General features: G+C 60.1%; 1 protein-coding gene across 7 annotated transcripts in view; it reads left to right on the top strand.

Annotated features, from left to right (window-relative positions):
* The window catches only part of NFATC1 (nuclear factor of activated T cells 1), a 100,972-nt gene that overhangs the window by 60,983 nt on the left and 16,244 nt on the right, over positions 1 to 23,745 (top strand). For 3 of the 7 annotated variants that reach the window (XR_014234460.1, XM_082355637.1, XM_082355638.1), the window contains exon 9: positions 10,300 to 10,965. The exons of 2 other annotated variants lie outside the window; for them this stretch is intronic. Coding sequence is in view for 4 of the 5 variants with exons in the window: in XM_082355637.1 (XP_082211763.1) it covers positions 10,300 to 10,965 (666 nt within the window). In the remaining variant the exon portion in view is untranslated. The remainder of the gene's footprint in view (positions 1 to 10,299; positions 10,966 to 23,745) is intronic. 2 more of the 7 variants (XM_082355639.1, XM_082355640.1) reach the window with 2 other exon arrangements.

Here is a 23,745-nt window from a genome sequence, read left to right as displayed (position 1 = left end):
GGCCCAGCACACCCATCACTCGTGCTCCGTGGACCGTCAGCCGGACCCCCCGGTCCCTCGAGCTGGTGACCCAGCCCCACCCACAGACCAGTCCGTCCGTCCACCCATCCATCCGGACCATGGCTGGCTGGCTCTCTGTGGCCTGTGCTGCTTTCGTCAGGCCCTGGTCTCCCTTCACTTCTCTCCTGGAAATTTGCCCCATCCCCAGGGGGTCGAGGGGTCCGTGGAACCCACACCCGAGAGCCCCAGCCCTGCCCTGCCTTCCTGGGTGGCCGTGCCGCGTGGGGCTGTGAGCTCCCTGGGAGCAGGGACCCCAGCCGGCCCTGACTCCGTGCCCGGATCGTGGGGACCGTCCTTTTGTGCTTTTCTTTTTTAAAAAATAAATGGACCAGTGAAAGACCAGAAGTCGAGCTTCCAGTTTTAGGTTTGGTGTTTTTTCTCGCGGTCGCTTCTGCCCCCTGCAGCTTCGGGCTGAGTCTTCACATGGCTGAGCAGGTGGTGTCGGTTAGGGGCCAGGTGGGCCGGGCCACCTCTGTCACCTCCTTCCCACGTCAGGTCTCAGCCTGTCCTTACCCTGCGAAGCCTACCACCCCGTCGCCCGCCATCCGACACATCAAGCCAGTGTCCGTTGTTCAAACTGGAAGGAAGCCCGGCTGCGGGTCTGCGCGGGGCCTGGGCTGCTTGGGCCCCTCCCGTCTCTGGGGGCCGTGTTTGGGGGAGAGCCTCCCGGTGCGTGTAGGACGCCCTGAGCGAGCAGAGTGTGTAGAGCGGGGGTTCCTGGCAGGAAGGTCAAGGGCAGAGCAGAGCAGACACCCGGGCAGTTGCAGGAGAGGCCACGGCCCCACCCACGTGCAGCCAGGGAGGCTTTCCTCAGTTTCTTGTGTGTCGCTGTCTGGGTTTAACCGCAGTCTCCTGAAAGAAAGCGTCCGCTCTCTCCAGCTCTGACTGTGAGCTGAGGGGCCCTGGTACCTGTCACGAGGCCGAGACCCCGGGGAAACAGCCCCAGTTAAAGACGGAAAGCAGCCCGCTCTGCGGGGAGCGGCCCCTGGGTTCGGGGGGAAGGCGGCGTCCACCTCGGCCGTGTCCCCAGGGCTCCCGTTTCCGACGCTGCCCAGTGACCCCGGGTGACCCCGGGACGAGCAGGCAGGGCCGGCAGCTCACGCACTGGGGGGAACCCAGCTAATGACTTCCGAGTCATGGGCCAAAGTCAGCCTGTTCCTAAAAGGAGGAAGTCAGTCATGACAGATCCTTGGGTCTGGAGGGTCTGTCTCTTCCCCTGAGATGTTTCTAGCTGGTTCCCAGGAGTGCCTGCGGTGGCACCGGGGCCCCTGCCCACCTGTTGCTCAGGGTGAGGGTCCTGGAGCTTCACCAGGGTCAGCCAAGGAGGCCCTGGGGACACGCAGGCGCCCGCGTGGCCTCTGCCAACGGCGGAGGGGCTGGCCCCGAGGGCCCCCCGCGTGCCGGGTCCAGCTCGGCAGGGCGGCCGGGCCTGGCGGCCGGACTCACGGACAGGCGGCCACTCAGCTCAGCTGGTCAGCCCTGCGGCCACGGCCTCACTGCGAGCTCTGGGTTGACCTTTTCCACTGAGCGTCTGGCTCTTTCTTCCCAAGCTCGTGGAATTGACATCGCGTCCCGAAGTACTGACCTTCCCGGCGTCAGTGTGCGCGCCCGGCAGTGACTGTGGAAGGCGCCCCAGCTCCTTCCCGAGCCTCCGCGGCCGAGGGGGTCTGGAAGGCGGAGCAGCGAAGCCGGGAGCAGCCGCCACGAGCGGAGCGGCCGCGAGCGCACCCAGGCAGCTCCTCCCCAGGGCCCAGGCCCCCAGGTTCCCGCCCCGTCCTGCGCTTCGGAAGGAAATGGGCCACGTCCCCATCTCGCCACGTGCCACAGCTGCATCTCTGTGGCTTTGACCACAGGGAGCCGTGCCTCTGATCCTCAGACACACACGCGTGTGTGTTTGCGTGTGTGTACGGCACGTGGCGCCTGCTCGGAGCAGCTGCGTTCAGAGCCCGCTGAGGCCAGGCTTTTGAGGATAGCGTCCCCCACGCGGTCCCTGTCCTGCTCCCTAAAGGGCCCTGTGCGGCCGAGTTTTCTCATCTCCTTCTCCTGGCAGGAACGGGGGAGGCTCAGGTGAAGGTGCAGACCAGCCGCTGCCCGCACCTGGGCCCCGGGCTGAGCCTGACCTCGTCTCAGAGGACCTGCCAGCCTCCCCGCAGAGCAGGCTGTGCTGATGTTTCCACCCATGCGTGTGGAGGGCTGGAACGTTCCAGGTGGCCCGGGGGTGTCAAGCCTGGGCCTGAAGGCTGAGGGGAGCCGGGTGGGGCCCAGTGCAGGCCGGCGGGAGCCGGGACGGGGCACCCGCTGTGGCTGGTGGCATGACCGCTGCCCGTGGGCCTTCTGGAACCTTCCCGAGTCGGCTCAGTGGCGTGACGGCCGCGTGGTGGTGAGCGTGCGTTGGCGGGGGACGGTGCACGGCTGTGCACGTCGGGCTCGTGCAGGCGCTGTGACGCGCCTTCTCCTGGGAACTCCCACGTCCCGGAGGCTGCTGTTAGTAAATTCCCAGTTTTATGGGCGCTCCCGCTGTTCCAGCAGGAGAACGAGGGACCGATGTTTTCATTTCTTTCCACGTTAAACCTGCCGCCACAGAGAGGCAGGGAAGTGGCTGCCCCCCACCGGGCCCCCCGGGAGGGACGAGTCAGGGCCGGGCCGTGGCCCGTGGGGAGGGTTTGGAAGCTGCCCTTCCCCGCAGCGCTCTCCGCGGGCCTGAGCTCCTCACAGTGCGTCTGGTCTGCACGCTGCTGGCCTCGCCGTGAGCTGTCCAGACCCGGTGGCAGGAGAGCCCCGGCGTGTGAAGGGGAGGGGGCTTCCCCTCTAAAGGCCGCCATGGGGTCAATGCTGTCGACCGTCTTGGCTGACACCGGTCTGAGGCCCCCGACCCAGCCTTGAATCCGCAGGGAGGGGGTTGAGCTTGGAACAGAGGAGGATGAGGGGGGTGAATCGTGGGGCCTGAACTGCTGGGAAAGAAGACGGGTGCCCTTTCCGCGGGGGGTCCGGGGCCAGGAGGCCAGTGCGGCCACACCCAAGGCTCCCCCACTGAAACCGTCACACGCGGCGGAACGGCGAGGGGGAGGGTGGTTTTGTTCAGATACCTGAGGGCCACGGGCCACCGACTGCAAAGGCAACGTGAGTCGGGAGTGAGGCCGGACCCCCAAGATGTCTGAGCACAGCCTTGCGAGGGGAAGACCTGGTGACCCCTTCCCCCGGGGACCGGGGCTTGCCCACGACAGCGCTCGGCGCGGGGGTTACCCCAGCACGGCCCCCCACCAAATCACAGCCCTCGGTGCGCAGCTGCTTGGGTCAGACCACAGGAGGGTGAATCCCGTTCCCTTCAGACGCAGTGCTGGCAACAGTGGGTGAAGCCCGAGCGACGCGTTTGCTGGCTCGTGTGCTCTGTTTTGCCCGAAGGCCGCTGTCGGCCTAACTGCGGGGAGTCGGAGCCCTGGGTAAGGGCCCTGGAGCCACGGGGCTGGCGCCACAGACGGCGAGGCCACCTCACCCGCTCACACCCCGACTGCCCGCGATAGGGCCGTGAAGCCGGCCCATCGCTCGCCGTCCGGGCGCCCTCGGTCACTGTCTCTCGGTGCCCAGGCGAGGCCGGGAGGACCCGAGGGGGACAGGCCACCCCGTCGGGCTTGGCGGGCGCTGCCGCCGCCGCGGAGCTGGCGTCTCGGCAGAGGCTGCGGTGTCTGGGTTGGGAGGTCCCCGCCATGAGCCCGGAGCCTTGTCCCGAGGGCCTGGCGCGGTGCTGGCTGTGCCGTGCAGGGGGGACGCGGCTTGTCCCCAGAGGGAGAAACGCGGTCCCTGCCGCCATGCAGCGGTGGGGTCTGCGAGTCCCCTCGCCCACTGGGCCGTCCGCCCCCCAGTCCCCTCTCGGCCCTGGACGCGCACGTAGGGGCCCGCTTGCTGGGGGCCGGCGGTGCAGGTGGCTCCTGTCACCACGTTTCCTGCCTCAGAAAAGTCGTGCCCTGAAGCTACCCTGCTGGCGTTTGTGTCAAACACAAACAAACAGTTCGAGTAACAAATCTGTTACTCGAATGCCGTGTACAAACGGAAGACAGTCTGAGCTTCGTTCTCCGGGGCTCAGAACAACCTCTTCTGCACAGGGCGGTGGCCGGAGCCGAACCGCTGCGGCCTTGGTGGGAGGGGCGGGGGGCGGTCACAGGAGGAGTCCTCGCCTGCGGGGGGTGCGCGGCGCCCGTGATGTCACCAGACGTCTCTGCAGGTCCGGGGCGCCTCCAATCAGAGATGCGCACTCACAATCTGGAGGCTGCTGGAAGCAGCGCCGGGTCCGGGGGCCCCTTCCTGGCTCACAGACACCCCCTTCTCACCATGTCCCCCACGTACAGCAAGACCCTCTCTCCCTCTTAAGACCACAGCCCTACGGCATCAGGGCCCCTCCAACCTCGCTGAACCCGACTCCTTTCCTAATGGCCCATTTCCAAGCACAGTCACCCTGGAGTCAGGGCTTCAGCCCCCGCGTCTGGGGGACAGTTCACTCGGCGGCAGCATCCCTGGCCTGTCCGAGGCCAAAGAGCTGGGCTGTGGCCCCAGGCCTGATCCCTGGCCCCGCTGCTCCCTGTGCCAACGGGTTGGGAAGAGGGAGGGCCCTGCACCGCTGTCCCCGTGCGGGGGAGGCTCGGTGCCGCTGCCCTTACGGCTCATGCCACGTCGGGTCCCTCACCGCCTCTTAGGTGGCCGTCACGTCTGTGTTACGGCTGGAAAACCGAGGCCTGGGGGTCAAGGGATCAGCCCCAGGGCCGCGCAGCCGGCAGGTGCCTGCCGGGGCTCTGAGTCCATCCACCTGGGAGCAGTGCAGACGTTCGCCCTCGTCCCAGCTGTGGCCACGTCTGTGTGTCCGTCCGTGCGTGCGGGAGACTGGCTGTGCGTGTAGGAGTGCCTGCTTTTCTCTTGGTGCAGCGTCGGGTTGGCCTGCTTTTCTGCGTCCGTTTTGCCTTTATTCTTCATTCGCCTGCGTCTGGACGCCGTGCGAAGCGCCGGGGATGCGACTGTGTGTAAAACCCTGAGCTCCGGGGACTCACAGAGGAGCGCGGTCTGTCACAGGCGCGTAAAGTTCTCCGAATAAGACAGCTGGGTTCCCGTGGTGCTGGTACTCCAGAGGGCCGAGGCCCAAATGTCTCCCCAGCAGCCGCCAAGCAGCCGGCCTCGGCCTCCCCTGGGCCAGAGCACGGGCGTCCCGTGGTCGGACCACGGGGCCTTGCTCTTCAGGTGGTGGGGGACACCCAGCCCCTCCTTCGTTGCGTGAGGGTCCTGGTCTGGGCATGAGCCCCAGGCGCACGGGTGTGAGGGGGGCCCGAGACGGCTGCCGTGCTCCACCTGTCTGCCCGGGGACGGTGGGAAGGTGGTCACGCGATTCAAGAGAGACAGCGTCGTTCTGTGTAACGGCCGGCAGGCCAGGGTGTGAGCCCCGCTCCCCGGCAGGGGTCGTGTCACACTGCCCACTGGCTTCTCCATCCACCTGGGATCCTGGGGGTGAGGCCGAGTCGAGGACCCCAGGCCTCGGTTCTGCCCCAGGTCCTGGTGCTGGCCCAGGGCCGAGTGGCCGTGAGCCGAGGGCCTCTGCTGCCTTTGTCTGATCTTCCAGTGAATCAGTCACAGGTAGCCATTTGCAAAATCCACTGAACCCCCGGGTGAAGGGCAGGGTATGGACGTGGGCACCGATTTCCACGGATGGATGCGAGCTGAGAGGCGTCGGGAGGGCGTGCGGATGGGGTGGGGCAGCTGTGCCTGGGGAGCCGTGCGTCCACCCCGCGTGCTGCGGACAGAGCAAGGCTCACACTTGCTGCTTGGCCACGTGAGTGACACGGCAGTGCGGCCGCCTCTGTGAACCCCGAGGACCTGGCGAGCGTCCACCCCGAGGAGGCACGGGTCTGGCGGGGGATCCGGAAAGGCGGCCGGACCTGCCTGGGCCTCCCCGATCCCACTGGGTGGCCAGCAGGCGGCCCACGGCCGGGCAGGTCCCCTTCTTCCCCAGAGGAGGCGGGAGTCACCGTCTGCTTTCGGTGCGTTTAGACTCCGTAGGTGCTCTGGGGGTAGCGGGCACGCGTGCCCCGGGCCCCGCGTCTGCTCCACGTCTGCCTGGAGCTGCCCCCACCTGGCGCTGAGGCCCTGGGGTCTCTGTCCTGGTCACCGTCTCTGGGCTGTGCGGAGCCCCCAGGGCAGGCAGGGTGGGGATTGTCTCCGTTAAGTGCACAGGAGTCTGTGCCCAAAGGGAGCCCGTAGTGGTGACCTCGTGCTGGGGCCTCCAGAGGTGGGATCGGCCCACCGCCCGGGTGCGGAGAGGCTGCAAATGCAGGGGAGGGCTTCTGAGCTGAGCAAGGAGGCCCAGCTCGGCCAGGTCACCAAGGACTCGTGCGCCCGCGAAGGCCCGGAGGCTGGGGTGGGGAGGGGTCCCGCCTGGGTCACGTCTCCACCCTACCGTGGGAAGAATCCGGTGGGTCCCGACGCCATGGGAAGGTGATGCATTTCCTAAACCCTCACCTCGCGCGCTCGGCCGGGTCGGGCCCACAGAGGCCCCTCAAGATCGTCTTGCTGAGACTTTCCCAGAAAGACCCCCAGGGTGAAGAGGGAGTTAACGCGGGTGCCACCGGGCAGCTTTAAACAGGTCGTAACCCACAGACATTGAAGCGGCCAGCGGCACAGACGCCAGATCGCTCCTGCCCTCCGTCAGCCCCCGGGATCATCGCAGGGCCTGGGCTGGCCGCGTGGCATGTAAATCAGGCCCGCGGCCTCTTCCCGGCTGCACCTCCAAAGCCGGCAGAGCAGACAGGGTGAGGGTTTTTAAAGAGCTCGGGGGACCCTGGACGAAAGGGGCGAGCTGGCCCTCGTGCCTAGCTGAAAATCCAGTGCAGGAGAGAGGCGCCCAGCAGGGCTTTAACTTAACCTGCTAGACACGTATTTCCTTAAGGTCGAGAACTCTGAGCCTCAGCGCGCTGACGCAGAATTTAACCCTTGCCGTTCTGGACGCCACAGGCCACACGAGCAGCTTTCGAATCCACCCCCTCCCCCCCCCCCGGGGTCATATGGGTTTGTCGGGGCTGTTTTTAGTGACAGCTGTGCCCACTGGCCGTTTCTGGATGATTCTGGTTGGAGGCTGCCCCCAGCCCCGCAGTGCCGTCTGCAGAGCCCATCCTGGAGCCTGAGGCTGTAGGACCAGAGGCAGGGCCGCTTGCTCCTGGGAGAGGCCGTCTTGCCTGTGCTGGAGCTGACGGCCACCTTCACACCCTGGGCACTGTAGCGGGAAGCAGGCGCGGCACATCACATGTTTTCTTGCATGCGAGGACGTGCATCTGTGTCAAGGCTGCCCCAGGCCGCTCCCCTACCCCCGCCCGCCTCCCTGGGATGCCCAGCTCGGGGCAGGAGCCCGTGTCGGGCTGCACACGGAGCTTGGACCCAGCAGAGGCCCCTCCTTGAGGTGGGCTTCCACACGGGGACCCCAGCCGGTAGGTGCTCGCGGCAGAAACCCCGGGCTGGGACTTCCCTGGTGGTGCAGTGGTTAAGCATCTGCCTGCCAATGCAGGGGACACGGGTTCCTGGTCCTGGAAGATCCCACATGCCGCGGAGCAACTAAGCCCGTGTGCCACAACTACTGAGCCTGTGCTCCAGAGCCCGTGAGCCACAACTACTGAGCCCACGTGCCACAACTACTGAAGCCCGCGCGCCTAGAGCCTGTGCTCCGCAACAAGAGAAGCCACCGCAGTGAGAAGCCCACATGCTGCAAGGGAGCGTAGCCCCCGCTCGCCGCAACTAGAGAAAAGCCCGCACGCAGCAACGAAGACCCAACGCAGCAATAAATAAATAAATTAATTAATTAATTAATTTTAAAAAAAGAAACCCCAGGCTACAGAAGCTGCTGCCACGGGCATGCGGATTGGGAGGGGAGAGACCCTTAGGTCCTGAGGGGCCCCCTGACGAAGCCACAGGTGCTTCTGCACTTGCGCTGGGACACGGGGCCACAGGCACATCGAATCTGGGGGCCCGGCCTAGACTGTGAGCAGCCCCTGTACCAAGTGCCGACGCCTCCCCTGGGGCCTGCGGCCCCTGCATCAGGCGCGTTCGCGTGGGGCGTCTTCACCCCCTCGCCGCGGAGGAAGCCCTCGGAGCCACGGGAGGCGCACGCGGCTGCTGCCGGGACCGGCGGGCGTTTCCCCAGCGTGTGAGCCACACGGAGATCGGTGCCACCCGAGGACGGCGGACAGCGGCCCTTCTCGGTGTCCTGCCGGCAGCCAGTGACACTTTCCCTGGAATCCAGTCCTGCGGGGACTGGAGCCCCTCATGCAGAGCCCTAGCTGGCTGTGACAGAGAGAGGCAGAGAGGTCCCTTCCCCAGCAAAGGACCGTGAGTGTGGGCACCGGGGCAGGCCAGGCCCTGTGGGTGGTCGGCCTGGCTGATGAAAACCAACCCACACCCCCGACGGAGCACCCGGGGCGAGGACGCGCCGTGCGCCATCCGCAGGCTCGCCTGCCCCCGCCTGCGCTGCCCACCCCCGCCGTGCCGGCTGCGTCCTGTCCAAGAATGCTGGGCACACGGGGCTCTGGGCGTCCGAGGCGCCACGTCCTACGGCGCAGGCCCAGGGCCTCGCAGCTCTCGGCCCGACGTGACTTCAGGGACAACGAGGGGCCGACCGTGGCCCGGGCTGCGGGTGGCGGGGATACTTCCCGCAGCGGCCCCGCGATGACCATCACCCACGTGTTTCCTCCCCGCCTTCCGGCTGTCAGCACCGCCCGGGGACCAGGCGCCTCCCTGCCCAGTGTGCAGACACGCCAGAGGCGGGAAGAACGGGAGCAGGGACTGGGAGGTTGGCACGGTGAGGGCAAAACTAAAGGAAACAGCGTCTCTGGGAATCCTGAGTTGAAAGCCCAGGGCCTGGAGATGCTGAGCGGAGTTACGTGCTCCTGCGTCCGTGGGTCTGGAGTGTCACCTGGGTCCCCGCCACGTGGCTCCGTGCTGCCCAGGTGCCCCTGCGGACGGGCTTCGCAAGAGGCCGTCTTCCTCGTCACGGCTGCTGTGGATTCGCAGGGGCCTGGCTGTTACAGAAGAGATGCGTGCGTCCTTGCTGGCTTGAGACCTCTGTTAAAGCAAAGCTACGTTCGGGAGAGAATCTTCCTTTACTTAAGGAGGAGGCTGGGCTGGCGAGGGGCGTTCCCTCCGTGTGGCTGCCCCTGCCGCCAGGAATCCAGCAGCGCACACACGGAGAGGTGAAAACACGATTAGGAGGGCTCTGATGACAGCTCATTATCCATCCTGCGTTTGCTGCGGCAGCGCTGGGCATCTGTTACGAATTTAAGTGCGCTCTTACCACTCACTCTCAGGATAATTTGACCACCGGGATGTCTCCTGTAAACTGGTGTAAGAGGCAGGAACCAACGAGAAAACGGGTCGCAGGAAGTAAGCAAGGGCGGGAGTGGGGCTGTGGTCGAGGTGGAGCCCAAGCCCCTGTGCAGACCCCGCGGCACATCTGCTCGCCTTCTCCCCGACCCTCTCGGCGCCTGGTCTGGCCCACGGCCTGGAGGGGAGTGAAAGGGACCCTCCCGTCCCCATCATGCCCTCCTCCCAGCCTGGTTCTCTGCACCACCGGCTTCCTAGCGAGGGGTGGCCAGGGGAGTGGTCTGGAAGCAGTCTGGGGGCTTCCGGCTCTGCCCCAGGAGCTGCGTGATCGCTGGTTGTGTGTTGTTTCCAGTGGAAACGAAGCAGCAGGAGGGAGGGATGGCGTATTTGCTCGTGTGGAACTGTTTTCCTTGTCGAGTGGCTGAAGGCTTCTCTCCTACAGCGAATGGACACTTATCTTTTCTGTCAGATTTTTACTGACTTCCAAACGCCATCTTACTGTTCAAGTTCACCAAGTGTCAGACATTTATCAGATAGGGCGTCAGTAGCAGCAGAAATGCAGTAGTACGTCCAAGTTAAAAATTTCCCTTTGATTACTACAAATCCACGGGCCCTTGGGTCCAAGGCTTCTCCTGCAGTTTGCGAATGGATTTTTATAGCACATTAGTGCTGGGGGAGATTCCAAGGAAAACAGCGCTCTCGGTATGAGAACCAGCTGCAGCTTTCTGGAGCCGATGACTCACACCCGCTTTTTAATTGGGTGGGAGAGCCAGGCAGGAGACACACAGGGACTCAGTCAAAGCGCTGTTTGTTTTCCGAGGGTATCCTAGCCACAGGCCCGCCCCGCGGCTCCCATCTGCAGCTCGTGTTTACTTAACTTTTTTTTCCTCCTCACAGTTCCAATCATAAAAACGGAGCCCAGCGATGATTACGAGCCTGCCCTCACCTGTGGACCAATGAGCCAGGGCCTGAGCCCGCTCCCCAAGCCCTGCTACGGCCAGCCGCTCGCCCTGCCGCCTGACCCGGGCTCCTGCCTCGTGCCCGGCTTCCCGCCCCGTCCACAGAGCAGCGCCAGCCCCGAGCTCCACGACCTCTCCTGCGCCCCCTACGGCCCGGCCGCGGCCGGCCCGGGCCACGGCCCCCTCGGACTTCCGCGGCCAGTCGGCGGGGTCCTCGCCGGCCAGGAGGCGCCGAGACCCGCGGGCGTGCCTCCCGGGCCCCCCCAGCCGCCGCCCCCCGCCCCGCTGCAGCCACAGGTGAGTCCGCCGTCAAGTGGTAGCTGCTCCCCGGGGTGCCGGCCAGCGCTCTGTCCCCACAGTCCCTCCTCTCCGCTGCCGCCGGGGACCCAAGAGCCGACCCGCCTGCAGCCCTGCGGCCCCGCGCGCCCCCCCGGGACGGGCCACCAGCAGCGCCAGCCGTCCGAGGTTCCGAGCAGCGAGCCTGCAGCCGCCCGGCCCCTGCCAGCGCCCGAGGTGCGTGAGGACAGTAATCATAGTCTGGCCCCCCTTCCCGTAACGGTCAAGCGAGAGCCTCAGGACCTGGACCCGCTGGACCTGGACGACGGTAAGTGCTCGCGGGCGGACGCGCGGCCAGCCCGGCGCCGTGGGTCCGCTGCGGCAGGAGGGGCGCGTGCGCCGCCGCCCAGCTGGGGCGCGCCTGGTGTGTGTCCTGCGGGACGCTCCTGCCGCCCTCGGTGGCCCCTGGCGGCCGGCAGTGTTGCCGCCAGCCAGCGGGTCGCGCCGCTCTGCCCGGTGGGGGCCCGTGGCTGTCGACCCTCGGGTCCACTGTCCGCGGGGCGGCACGGGGAGAGCTCGGGGCGCCCGGGAGCTGACGTGTCCTGTGAGGAGGGGAGGCCGCCCTGGGCTCGGCCCCGGCTCCAGCTTCGTGGCTCCTAGTGTCCGAACTGCTTCTACGTATTCGCGCAGCTAAAAGTGAGCGACTTGCACCCTGTTCAGCTCGTGAGAACACGTTAAGCGCGTGACAGGCTTGTTGGAAGCTCGGTGATCACACGATGAGGAGCCGGTGGCTCCCTGGACCGGGACTTAGGCCCCCGCACGGCACCCGGACTCCACGGAGATGCGTTCAGGGTGATTTGGAAACGAAGCGTCCTCGAGACACCCACGGTCAGGCTAATTCGTGTGAAAATCTGAGCCCCAAGGTCTTCCTATAAAATGAGAACAGAAGGCACCTCGTCAGAAGATGTTTTTCTCTTTCCTTTGGGAAAAGGTGCCAGGGGCCCTGTGATCTGGTGGGTGAGAGGTCACCCAGTGCTCTCCTGGGCCCCGCGTGGATTGTCCGTCTGTGTGGGCGCCCAAAGCCAGCCTGGAACAAGGCAGAGAGAACGCGTCCCCCAGAGGAAGCCGCACTGGGCTGGTCTCAGAACCTCTGCCTGAGGGGCCCCGGGACCACACATGTGCCCTGAAAACAGCGGGCAGACAAGTGCCGTCGGCGGGTGGAGGGCCGGGAGAGCCCACGGGGGATGGGGGCCCAAGGCTTTCACCCAAAAGCTGTGAGGCTGGGCAGGGCCTGGAGGAGGGAGGCGGGCGCCTTCTGCGACCCCCGCCCGGACTCCAGCAGGACCACGGCGGAACTTGCTGACGCAAAGCAGACGTGAGGGCCAGCATCCAGCCTCAGACGCAGGGGCCTGCCTCGGCCGGACCCTGGGGTCAAAGGCAGCGTCTGCTCACGCTGCAGGCACCGGGGTGAGCGGGGTGGGGAGCAGGGCCTCCTTCCGTCCTGACCGCCGTCCTGGTCCCATCGTGAGCGCAGGGGTCTGGTTAGGTGAACCCGGCACCTCCTGGGCCGTGATCAACCCCCTAAAGTTGGCGAGGGCCCAGAACGTGGTCGTCAAGGGAAGAGCCCCTGAACTCCGGGCGTTGCCTCTGAAAGCACTTCTGAGGGTGGGAGGGAGGGACCCGGGACCCCGGCCTCTCTAGGATCCCACCAGCACACCCTGCAAAGGGGTCGCCTGCTTTGAGGGTGGGCACTTACAGAAGAAGAAGAATGCTTGAAAGCACGTGGCCTTGCGTCAGGAAAGAGCAGGGGAGGCACTGGGAGGGGCCCCACTGCCCCCCGAGCAGACAGGGACCTGGGAGACCCTGAGGCCTGGGGTGGCCAAGCTGATGGGGTCCAGCCCTGTTGCTGGGCTGGGGGCTGCAGCCGGGGTTTCACCAGCAGGAAGGCCCCCGTGCTCCAGGCCCGCCTGCACATGAGCGTCAGGTGGGGCGGCGAGCGGGGGGGGGGGGGCCCGGGGGCACCTGTGGCCACTCCTGGGACAGCAGCTCCAGGGACTCTGTCCCAAAAGGATCCTTGTGGGCCCTGGTTTCTACTCCGTGTCCATCCCCCGGGCCAGCTGTCAACGCAGCCTTTCGGTTTTGGCCACGAGAGCAAAGTGACGTCGGTTTCCTTGGTCAGGATTGGGGTCATGGTGTGAGGCTTCCCCAGAAAGCGGTGAACGCGTGTCCGCGAATGTGCGTGTATCTTCACACCGCCCCCATGCGTGGTGTTTCGGTGCCACCCTGCTTGTCCCCAGTTAAAGCCACGCCAGGGTGGAGCCCTGAGCGGCAAAGAGTAAACACTGCCCTGGCCCCGTGCAGAGTGGCCCCGACACGTCCCTGTGGGTGGACATCCTCTGCGTGGACGCTGCACCCAGCGTCCCCCCCGAGCGGTCTTTCCCAGAGGGAGACCCCCGAGGTGGAGGGGGGCCTCGGGTGCACACGCCGTGTGGCTGGGGGGCGGCCTCGCACGAGCCCGGCTTCCCTGCGGCGGGGCTCTCGGGCCCGCGGGGTCGGTCTGAGCACACAGGCTGGAGGAACCGCCCTGGAAGTGGCCACCGAAAACTAAGGCTGTGGGGCTTCTCTCCTGGAGTTGGAACCACACACCTTCCGGTCAGACATCCGTCCCCACTCAGGAAAGCAGCTCAAGTGTTTGTTGCTCTGTCTGAGCGGCTGAAGACTCCCCGCATCCACGGGCGTTTAGCATAGAGAAGGGGCCCAGCTCTTGCTGGAAGTCTTGTAGTGGAAGCAGCAGAAAGCACGTCTGTCCTCGTGAGAGGGTGGCCGGAGCTGTCAGCTGCGTGTCGGGGGCTCTTGGAGGGACCTTGAGGCCACATCTCCGTGTTCACCTTGGTTCCTCCACCCGGAACCCGCTCGCTTGCTCGCTCACAGGAGCTGTGATATAGACACAGGTCAGTCCCTCGTGAGTCCTCGAAAGACCGCCTAGTGCAGAATAAAGGCCCACGTCGTGGGCGTGGAGACCTGAATCCCCAGCCTCCCCGACCCAGATGCTGACGGGCTCTGGGGCGGGTTCTTAGTGGTCCCTCCTGATGAGGATGGTGGGAGGGGCACGCCGGTGTCGTGGGGTGGGTGTGGGCCTCGCGAGGTTCCTGTACAGCTTGGACGCCTTGAGTTGGCACCAGTGACCTGATCCTTGGCCGATCCCACCGGTAAACGTTTGTGGTTGAGGGGTTTGAAAGTGAGTTTGTTAAGAGGGACGATGTCCGCACTCCCGCTTGTTCTGGGGCGGAGGATGGCGTGCCTCGAGAGGGTGTGTACAGAGCGCGGCCCCCGAGGCCTGGGTGGGAGAGGGAGCCGGTCGGCCGGGGCCGATCCCTGATGTAGAAAACAGGCCCCTGTGAAAGGTTTGGAAGGGGGCCTGGGGAGAGGGGGTCATCGGCCTCACTCTAAGGCACGCGCGACTTCCCTTGTATGTCTGGGTTTTAACTGGCAGCCCAGCCCAGGAAGGTGCAGAGAAGAGAAGATGGAGACGAGGGCGAAAAACTAAATCAGAAAACTAGATGCTGATTTTAAGTGACCTTGACGTTAAAAGGCAAAGACTTCATCGTTGTCATTTACACCCAGGGAGAGGCAAGTAGTTGGGGTGGCTGACGACAGGGACCAGGGAACAAGGACCAGGAGGGGGGCGCAGGGGGCGGAGGAAGGGGAGCGGTTCAGGCTGTTCATGGCGGCCCCTCCCCAGGCTTTTTCTCAGCAGGACGCGGTTGCTGGTCCCGGGGGGGGGCGCTGGCGGGTACGACCTGCTCTCGCCTGGGCTTTGCCCAGAGAGCCATGGTGCCGTTCCGCCAGGGCAGGAGGGACTAGCCGTGCACCACGGCTCACACAGCGAACTCAATCTATCTCACTTCCAGGCACGCAGAGCCATTGCGCGTCCCGACCCCAAGGTGACAGGTTAGGTAACATCCCGCCTGGCCTCGCCCCTCACCACTTCCGCCCTCAGGGCTCTCAGAGGCTGATAGGAGCCGAGGCTGCAGTGACTCTGGCCCTTACTTGCTTCGTGGGTGCAACCACTCTGAGTGAGGGGGCGACTGAGGTTCCTCAGGCTTGTTTGTGATGCTAATGGCGTCTGTGAGGAGTGAGAGCTTATTTCACATGTGTTCTGGTTTTTTATTTGGGTTTTTTGCTTTCCAGGAACGTAGAATGAAAAAGGCAATAATAGGATATCATGTCCAGCTCCAGAGAGCCTGGGGCATTTGGGGCACGTAAGTGAATCACTTAGGGATCGCGAAGGCAGCCGTGCCTTACGCGGCAAGCCACCTGCTCTGTCTGCGGAGAGACTCCCCAGATGTGGAGGGTTAACGCACGTCCCAAGTCTCCGTTCACCTCGAGGAACAATTCAAGTGCGCGAGGACTCGCCTCGAACCCCAGCTTGTTAATAGGGTTTCTTTTTTTTTTAGTTGTTTCTACTCTTCGGTTTTGTTTCAAAAGTGTCTGGCCCATAAATAGTTCCAATTATAATTTATTCTTTGGTTCGACAATATTCGTGAAATTTAGGCTCTCCGTTCGGACTTCTCAATCATGGCAGTGCCGCGGGGTACCTTTTCTTTTAAAAATTAGCTTCATGGGCCTCACTTATTTTGAATGTAGGTTAAGTGTGTCACAGAAGCCACACGTGAGCCGTTTCCCTGGTGTGATTTCTGGGACCTGCCCCTCGCAGAGCTGAGCTACACGACCACACAGCAGCACGCCTCTCCGGCTGATGCGTTGTCCTTGACTGACACACGTGTAGATGTGGGCGGCTCACACACACGCGCACGGTAGTCTGTGTGCCGTTTGCGTACATCTGCTGGGAAGTCATCGTGAGCGTCCCTGAAGCTCGCAGAGTTCATCCAGCCAGCGTTAATGTGAAGGGGCCCTGTTTTGCTGACGTGAGGATCCCCCTTTGCGACCCAAGCGACGGCTCCCGGGGTGTCGGCTTGCCTGCCACCGCAGCAGCCCCTCCGCGTCGCCCCCCCGCCCGCCCCGCGGCCTCGGCCACCGTCGGCCCTCTCGGTCCCCTGCAGGGGCTCTCGGGTTTCCACGAGTCTAGATGTCATTAGAACAGCAAGCAGGTGGAGCAGGCGGCCGGGGCCGTGTCTGCCCCGCGTCTGGCTGCGCGCCCCCCGCGTCCCCCCTTCTTTCCTGCGCCTGGGCTGCTCTGGGGGAGAACACGGAGCTTTCCTCATGGAAAGTTTTACTAACCTGGCCCAGGGCCCGGCTCTGAGGCCTTCCCAGCTCCTAGTGATGATGGAAAGAGCCTGCCTTGCAGGTCAAACGCACGGGCTTGTTAACATTGCAGACGTGGGCTGCTACCCGGTGGGCGGGAGGACGCACTCAGCCGTGCACGCGGTTCCTGAGGGTCAGTCCTTAAGGCCCGGGCCCCTGGGGTGCCACCGGAGGCGGCGGATGCCGGTGGCGTGGTGATCTGCAGGCTGGATCTCCCGAGGTGGAGTCCACCGGGGCCCGGGCTGAAGCCGCCACCCGGAGGGGCGGAGCCCCCGCCCGCTGACTTCCGCTTTGCCCACCCGGCGGTGCGTGCCTCCCGGGCGCCAGAGGCCGTGTGCACGGGGACTCGGGGCTGCGGCTCCAGGGGTGCCGTGCCTCCAAGAGGGTCAGACCGGTGTGCAGGCTTGGGCGCAAGTCTCCTCCTCGACCCTGACCAGGTGGGCCCGAGCGACAACCAGTGAGTGGCGGGAGCGGGCGACCACTGCGCACCCGCCACGGGCAGCGCTCGAGCCCTGAGCGGCTGCCGCGCCCCGGGAGGTGTGTGCTTGCCGCTGCGGCCGTGCTGCAGGGCCGCAGCCGCTAGGACCTGCCCCCCGCGGAGGAGGAGGGGAAGGCAGGGGCTGCGCTGAGGTGCCCGCTGAGTAAGGGCCTCTATAAATAGGGCGCTGCATTTGGCCCCGGGGACACAGCTGGCTAGGCTAGGACGTTTGAGAGTCTCCTGCAGCTCGTATGACACTGCAGCTTAGGTGTCCGAGGTTCGGGGCGCCTCTCAGTTGCAGGATGTAGACGCTGGCTAGAAGCGTGGACTGCTTTGACTTTCTCATCAAGTCTTCTCCAGCCCAATTATTTTCTGTGCGCTTGGATCGGAATTTGGTGGTTTGCTTTCAGCTAATATTCACCTTCTCCCTTAATCCTAGGTCTTAGCTGATTTCCTTCTGTAGATGGGAGAGCTGTTTGACGTTATTAATTTGAGGGAAAGAAAGAGGGGAGAAAGCGGAGGGAAGAGCTAGAAAGGTCTTGTGGAACTAGAACCATTTAGGTCTACTTGGTGCCGGAAACACCGGCGACGGAAGCTGGTGGTCGGACCTGGCTGCGTGCAGGCCACTCGGGCGCCTCGTGGTGCGTTGTCTCCGGTCTCGGGCAGGCTCTGAGGGTGGGAGGGTGTTGGCAAGTGAGCACGTCAAGACTGTGACACAGTTTTCCGGCGTGGCAATACTTCTGCAGAGGCGAGCATCTTTCCAGGGGGATTTAATCAGCTCCGTCTCCGTTTCAGACCAGGTTGCACAACCTTGGCCTGGTCTCTGCGTTTTCTCTCTCTGATGCCATACATTTCAAAGCGCTTTCTCGCTGAAGAAAGAGCACACCTGACAGATCCTCTCAGATCCGCGAGCCAGCGCAGAGCACGCGGCTGTATTGTGTTCACCAGAGCGTGAAGCCAGAAGGAAAGGTGTCCAGAAGCACAGTAGCCACATTCAAAAGCCCAGGTGACGATGGACCAGCAGGGCTTGGCGTCTCTTTGGGGAGAGCGGTGACCAGGGCCACAGGGGGCTCCGACTCCCTCTGCTGGACGCCCGTGTTTTCACGAGGGCAGCCAGGCACGTGGCGGCCCTGCCCTGGAGTGCCACGCACAGGATCAGTGGCGTGGCACTTCTAAGTGGCCCCTGATACAAGAGTGCCCTCTTCATGTGGATTCCTGAGGGACAGAGAGCGCCTGGCACAGCCGTCCATCACGTCCAGGCAGAGAAGAAGGTGGATAATTGGTATTGGAGTAACCGTCGTTCCCAGTCCAACCTGACACATCATCGCCAGCACACAGAAAACTCGCATGGCGAAAATAGCACCTGTGTGTGGCCTTCGGCTCTTTCCAGAGTGACTTTTACGTGTAGTCTCTGTTGACCTATTCAGCCTCACAACAATCCTGTGAGTGGGCAAAACTGCCGATTCAGCCCCAGCTGACAAAGACGGAGGTTGGAGCTTAGAGAGAAATGTCACTCGACCTGCTCAGGACACAGCTGGTGAGTGACGGGACCAGGGACACCACCTTGATCCGCCAGCCCTGATTTCAACACTGTCTCTCTACTCTCAAGGTTGAGCTGTGTTATTGAGCTTTTTTTTTTTTTAACCCACTAGAGATGTAGTGAGCAAAGACTCCTGCTCAGAAGTCTAGCTTTCAAGTATGAATTGGCCTTGCAAGCCAAAGAGAAGTGTGGTATATTTTTTTCTTCAGCAGAGAATCTCTGGTTATTAACTGAGGCACTTTTGATGACCCAAGAAGGACTGGAAGAGAGGCAGGCCTTCCAAACTGGTGGAGAGGGGACCTCAGTGAGAGAGCACCCCCTAAAGGCAGTAGAAACACTGACGAAACTTTCAGATCAATTATCCCAGAGTCTGAACATTAACCAGAGGCAGAAAAAACTGAAAAGCATTGATTCAAGGGAAACTGGACCTTGGTAACGAACGTGGGATCTGTGGTGGTGTAATTTGGGGCTACTCCCGTCCCCCCCTCCCCAGCTCCATGGAGCGTAGCCGTGAAAAGCCAGCAGCTTCACTGACAGTGAAGGAGATTGGCCTCTTTGGGGCTCTGTTAAAAAACCCCATCCCCACAGCACAGTCAGTCCTTTGACTGGTCGTGAAGCTCCCTGGAAAAGCCTCGTTCCCAGGGCAGCATAAAAAATAGCAGATGGCTGGGATCACACTCATTGGAGCTGCCCAAGGCTGCGATCTCAATTAGGGCAAAGGAGCCTGGCCAAACTAGGTGACCACAGGGGATTCTGAAAAGCCCCGACATGCTCCTGGGGGTCTGGAAGACTGCACACGTGCACATGGATATGTGCACACTCAGGAAGACCGCACACATGCGTGTGGGTGTGTGCACGCTCAGGAAGACCGCACACATGCGTGTGGGTGTGTGCACACTCAGGAAGACCTGGGCAAGGAGAGGGCCCAGCCGTTCACCTGTGGCTCCTTCACCTCGCGACTGTACGAGCAGGAGTGAAGCCCAGGCTGACTGTGAACTGAGGGCATGTCAGAGGCGGCCTTTGCACACATATCTCCTCGACAAAACGGGGAGGCCTAAGGGTTCAAGGCATTCAGAGAAACCTGACTGATCCTTGAAGAATGCTAACCCGAGGGTGACCCCTAGGAAGCCAGGCTTAAAAATAAAAGCAAGACTCTTTTAAAAAAAGTGGAACAGAGAACTTAGCAGCTACGCACTGCAGAGATACAGAATCTATGGAATTAGTCCAGGAAAGTCACTAATCAAATAAGCAACAACTAAGGGAAAAAAAGAATCCAGCAATAACAGCAAATCCTGGATGGGGGAGGTGGGGGAGGGAGCTGATTCCAGAGTTGCTACAGTGTACTATCTCTAATGTCCAGGTTTCAACCAAAAAGTTATGAGACGTGCAAAGAAACATGAAAATATGTCCCATACACAGGGGAAGAAGCAACCCGCATGCAGTGGGCAATGTCCCTGAGAGGGCTCAGGTATTGGACTTAGTAGCAAAGTAAATCAGCCACCATAGAGATGCTCAGGGATCTAAAGGGAACTGTGTTTAGAGAATTAAAGGAAAGTGGGACAACTATGTCTGACCAAATGGAGATGATACATCTTCTAAAAGAGCCAAGTAGAAATTCTAGACCTGAAACGTACAATAACTAAATTGAAAAATCATTAGAAGGGCTGAACAACATTTTGGAGCTGACAGAATAAAAGAATCAACAGACTTGAAGAAAAGGCAATAGGTTCTCCAGTCTGAGGGACAGAAAGTAAAAAGATTAAAGAAAATTGAAGAAGCGAAACACCATCAAGCATACAAATGTGTGCATAATGAGAACCCAGAAAGAGAGAAGAAAGGGGTAGAAAAAGTATTTGAAGAAATGATGGTCAAAATCTTCCCAGGTTGGAAGAAAAACATTGTAGACATCCCAAAAGGTCAACAAATTCCAAGTAGGATAAATTCAGAGATTCACATCATAGCCAAACTGTCAAAAGTCAGAGAAAAAAGAGACAGTTCTAAAAGCCACAAGAAAAAACCAAGTCATCAGGTACAGTACGTGGACTCTTCAAAAAGATCAACAGCTGACTTCTCATTAGCAATCATGCAAGCTGGAAAGCAGTGGGACAGCATCCTCGAAAGTGCTCAAAGAAAAAGACTGGTGACCAAGAAGTTTCTATCTAGCAAAACTAGCCTTAAAAACAGAGGAGAAATAAGCAAAGATGCCATAAGAGAATGTATTGCCGTCAGACCTGGCCTACAGAAAGTACCAAAGGGAGTCCTTCAGGTTGACAGTAACTCACATCCACATGAAGAAGTAAAAAGCACTGGTAAAAATAATTACATCATTAAAAGAACAACATAAGCATTCTAAGAAAACTTTTCTTCTCCTAACTTATTTAAAAGAAAATACATAAGACAGTAATTACAAAACTGTGCTGATGAGCTTATATAAAAATGTCATTTGTGTGACAATAATAGTAGAAAGGAAGGAGTAGGGAAGGAAGCTACATTGGAACAGAGTTTCTATATATTATTAGAAATAAGTATTAATCGGAAATAGATATTAAGTATATTGTAATCTCTAGAGGAACCACTAAGAAAATGTTAAGAATATATGTAGTAAACAAAACAAGACCAAAAAAAGCATTTAAATGATAAACTGGAAGAAGTAAACTTAGACCCTTACCTCTCACCTTACACAAAAAAGTTAACTCAAAATTGATCATGGACTTAAATGTAAGAGCTAAAACAATAAAACTTTTAGGAGATAACATATGAGAAAATCTTTGAGAATTTGGATTAGGCGAAGATTTTTTTAGATATGACACCAAGAACACAGTCCATAACATTTAAAAATTGATAAATTAGACCTCATCAAAATTCAAAATTTTTGTGCTTCAAGAGATACCATTAAGAAAAAGAAAGACAAGGGAATTCTCTGGCAGTCCAGTAGTTAGGATTCAGCGCTTTCACTGCCCGGGCCTGGGTTCTACCCCTGGTCAGGGAACTAAGATCCCACAAGCCATGCAGCATGCCCAAAAAAAGACAAGCAACATATGAGATGAATGTATGATAAAGAGCTTACATTTAGAAAATGCAAAGAACACATATCTCAGTAATAAGACAAAAAGCCTAGTCAAAAACTGGGTAAAAGATTTAAATAGACATTTCTCCAAAGAAGGTATATGAATGGCTAATAAATACATGAAAATATACTCAACATCATTAGTCATAGGGAATGCCAATGAGATACCATTTCATACCTATTAGAGTGGCTGTAAAAAATAACAGAGACAATAGCGAATTTTGGAGAGGATGTGGAGAAATTGGAACCCTCACACATTACTGGTGGGGATACAAAACAGTGCAGCCACTTTGGCAGTGTCTTAAAAGTTGAACATACGTTTGCCCTAAGACCCAACAAGTCTGTGCTTAGGCGTCTACCCTAGAGAAATGAACACATACGTATGTGCACACAGAGACTTGCGCCCAGACGTTCTTAGCAGCATTATGTATAATATCCAAACATTTGAAACAACCTAAACGTCCAGCAACTAGGGAATAGAAAAAGTGTGATATATCCATACAATGGAGTATTATTCAGCCAGAAGGAGGAATGAAGTACTGAGTCATGCTAGGACATGGATGAACCTTGAAGACATTACACTGAGTCAAAAAGCCAGACACAAAAGACCATGTATTATGGTTCCATTTGTGTGAAGATGTCCAGAAAGGCAACTCTCCAGAAGCAGCAAGCAGCCTGGCTTGGGGATGTTTCTAGGTCTGATCTCTTATGCAGGTTCATTAAGTACAGTTTTGTTAAAACACAGAAGGAGAAAAGTGCTTTTGAAGCGAAGGCTTGTGTGTGTCGTGCATGTTTCCCTCTGTATGTGGAACACGTGCAGCCCTCTTTCAGGAGTGTTGGGAGAAAATTCTAATTCTGTTTTTATATGACACGAACATAATGCTGACGGCAGAGCTTCTCTCAGGGAATAAAAATGCGTGTGCTTCTCCGTTACTTAACTGTTTAGTTAAATTAAGGATTCTCTTTATCAAAACGTGGGCCGCATGCAGGACCAACCCCAGACGTTTGCCAACCACGGGTGACGTGGGTTCTTCACGTAGGCTGGGCACACAAAATCTTGAGTCCCTTTACCTTTTTCAGTTTGAATTCTGACACAGCGTTCTTCCTTCCTTCCAGATTATAATGTGGACTCTTCCACACAGTAAAGAACAAAGAAAGTCTATTCCCCCTTTTAAAACATCCGCCCTTATCAGGCCCGGGGGACCCGACTAATCACGGCCTGGTCCTGGGACAATAAGCCAAGCTGGCGGGCCAGGCCCACCCCCCCTTCCCCAAGGACGCGGATGCTTATCGCTCCCAGAACCCGGTGGCCAGTTTTCTTTTGTTCCGAAGCAGGGGTAGACAGTGCTGGAGGCGGCCCTCAGCCGGGGCCTGGGGGGCTTTATCGGCCCCGCCTGCCCTCCCTCCCCGCAAGGTGAAGGCTGCCCCAGCTCGGCCGTATCAGGCCCCACAGCTGCTGTTATTTCAGATACACAGGAAGGGTGCCTGGAAGAGCCCCGGGCGACAGCTAGAAACGTCTGTGATTCCCCCAGGCTCGTCAGAGCCCTGGCGGGAGGGAAGAGGGGGAGATGCCGCCGGGGCGCGTCGGCAGCAGACGCGGGGTCCGCTGGCCCGACGGCTCCCTCTGCTGCCCTGCCGAGGGTAGGGGCTCCGGGGACAGCCCCGTTTTAAGGCCTGCCCCGTCCTTTCTCCATAAGGCGGGTTGGCTGGCCGGCTAGTCTCGAGTCTCTGCAGACAGTTTCAGCAGAGATGGGAGCTGGGCCCCAGCAGAGGCCTTAGGAGCTGACGTCTCGCCTCTGACTGCATTTGAGGTCGGAGCGTCCTGTGCAGACACGCGCGGCGTCTCCTCAGCTCGGGGACCAAAGTCTAGGGAATGAGAAAGTCACCCGGTGAGGGGCGGGGGGATCACCCTCCTTCCCCCTCAAGGGTTTTCTCTGGAATCGGTTTTTAGGGAGGAGCCCAGGTAAGACAGCTGGCATCCTCGAGTGTTTAGGGAGAGAAATGAGACTTTAGGGCATTTCCTCTTAATTACTGTCCCTGGGCGAGATTGGTCAGGGAGGGACACGGACCGTGGCCACGTGTCGGGGCCGCTGTCCGGAGGGGAAGGCCTGCCGTCTGCTGCTGTTGGCACGGCTCCTTGCTTTCACGGCGTCAAACTGAGAATCGCCTTTATATGCACTTTCCTTCTTTTTCCACAGTAGCTGTTGCCAGCAAGCTGTAAACTACCCTATATCACTCAGATTTAAGAACCTAAACTTTAAAACAAATTAAACTCTTGTTGACATTGTAATAAAAATCAGAATGGAACCGGGCGGCTCAGGAGAAGCGAAGTTCAGTTATTTTTGTGGATTTAAGGTTGTTTTCTGGGATTCGCAGGCTCCCAGTGCAGTGGAGTGATTTCCTCTTGGCAGACGGTCGGAGGAGAAGAGGCGGTGGACGTGGCTGGAGCGAGGTGGCCACGCAGGGCGTCACCTGGGTGTCTGCTCTGGCGTCAGCAGGGGTGCTTGCAACCGCCCTGGAAAAGCCGCGGCCGGGCGGCTGGTCCGCGTTGGAGGTGGGGTGCTGTGCAGGCGGTTTTAATGCGTTTTAGTTTGAGAAAAGAGCTCAAATCCTGTTGTCAGAGTCTGTCTGTTAACTCGGCCTTGTGCTGGACAGAAGCAGCGCTGGGAGCACAGGTCGTCGTGCTTCAGAGCTCGTGCACCGTCCAGGCCGCGAAACGCAGAGCAGCCGCCGCCCCCAGCTGTAACCTGCGATGTTC

This window comes from Balaenoptera borealis (genome assembly GCF_965194805.1).
Source record: "Balaenoptera borealis genome assembly, chromosome: 14".
Classification (NCBI taxonomy): domain Eukaryota; kingdom Metazoa; phylum Chordata; class Mammalia; order Artiodactyla; family Balaenopteridae; genus Balaenoptera; species Balaenoptera borealis.
This window is presented reverse-complemented; position numbering and strand designations above follow the sequence as displayed.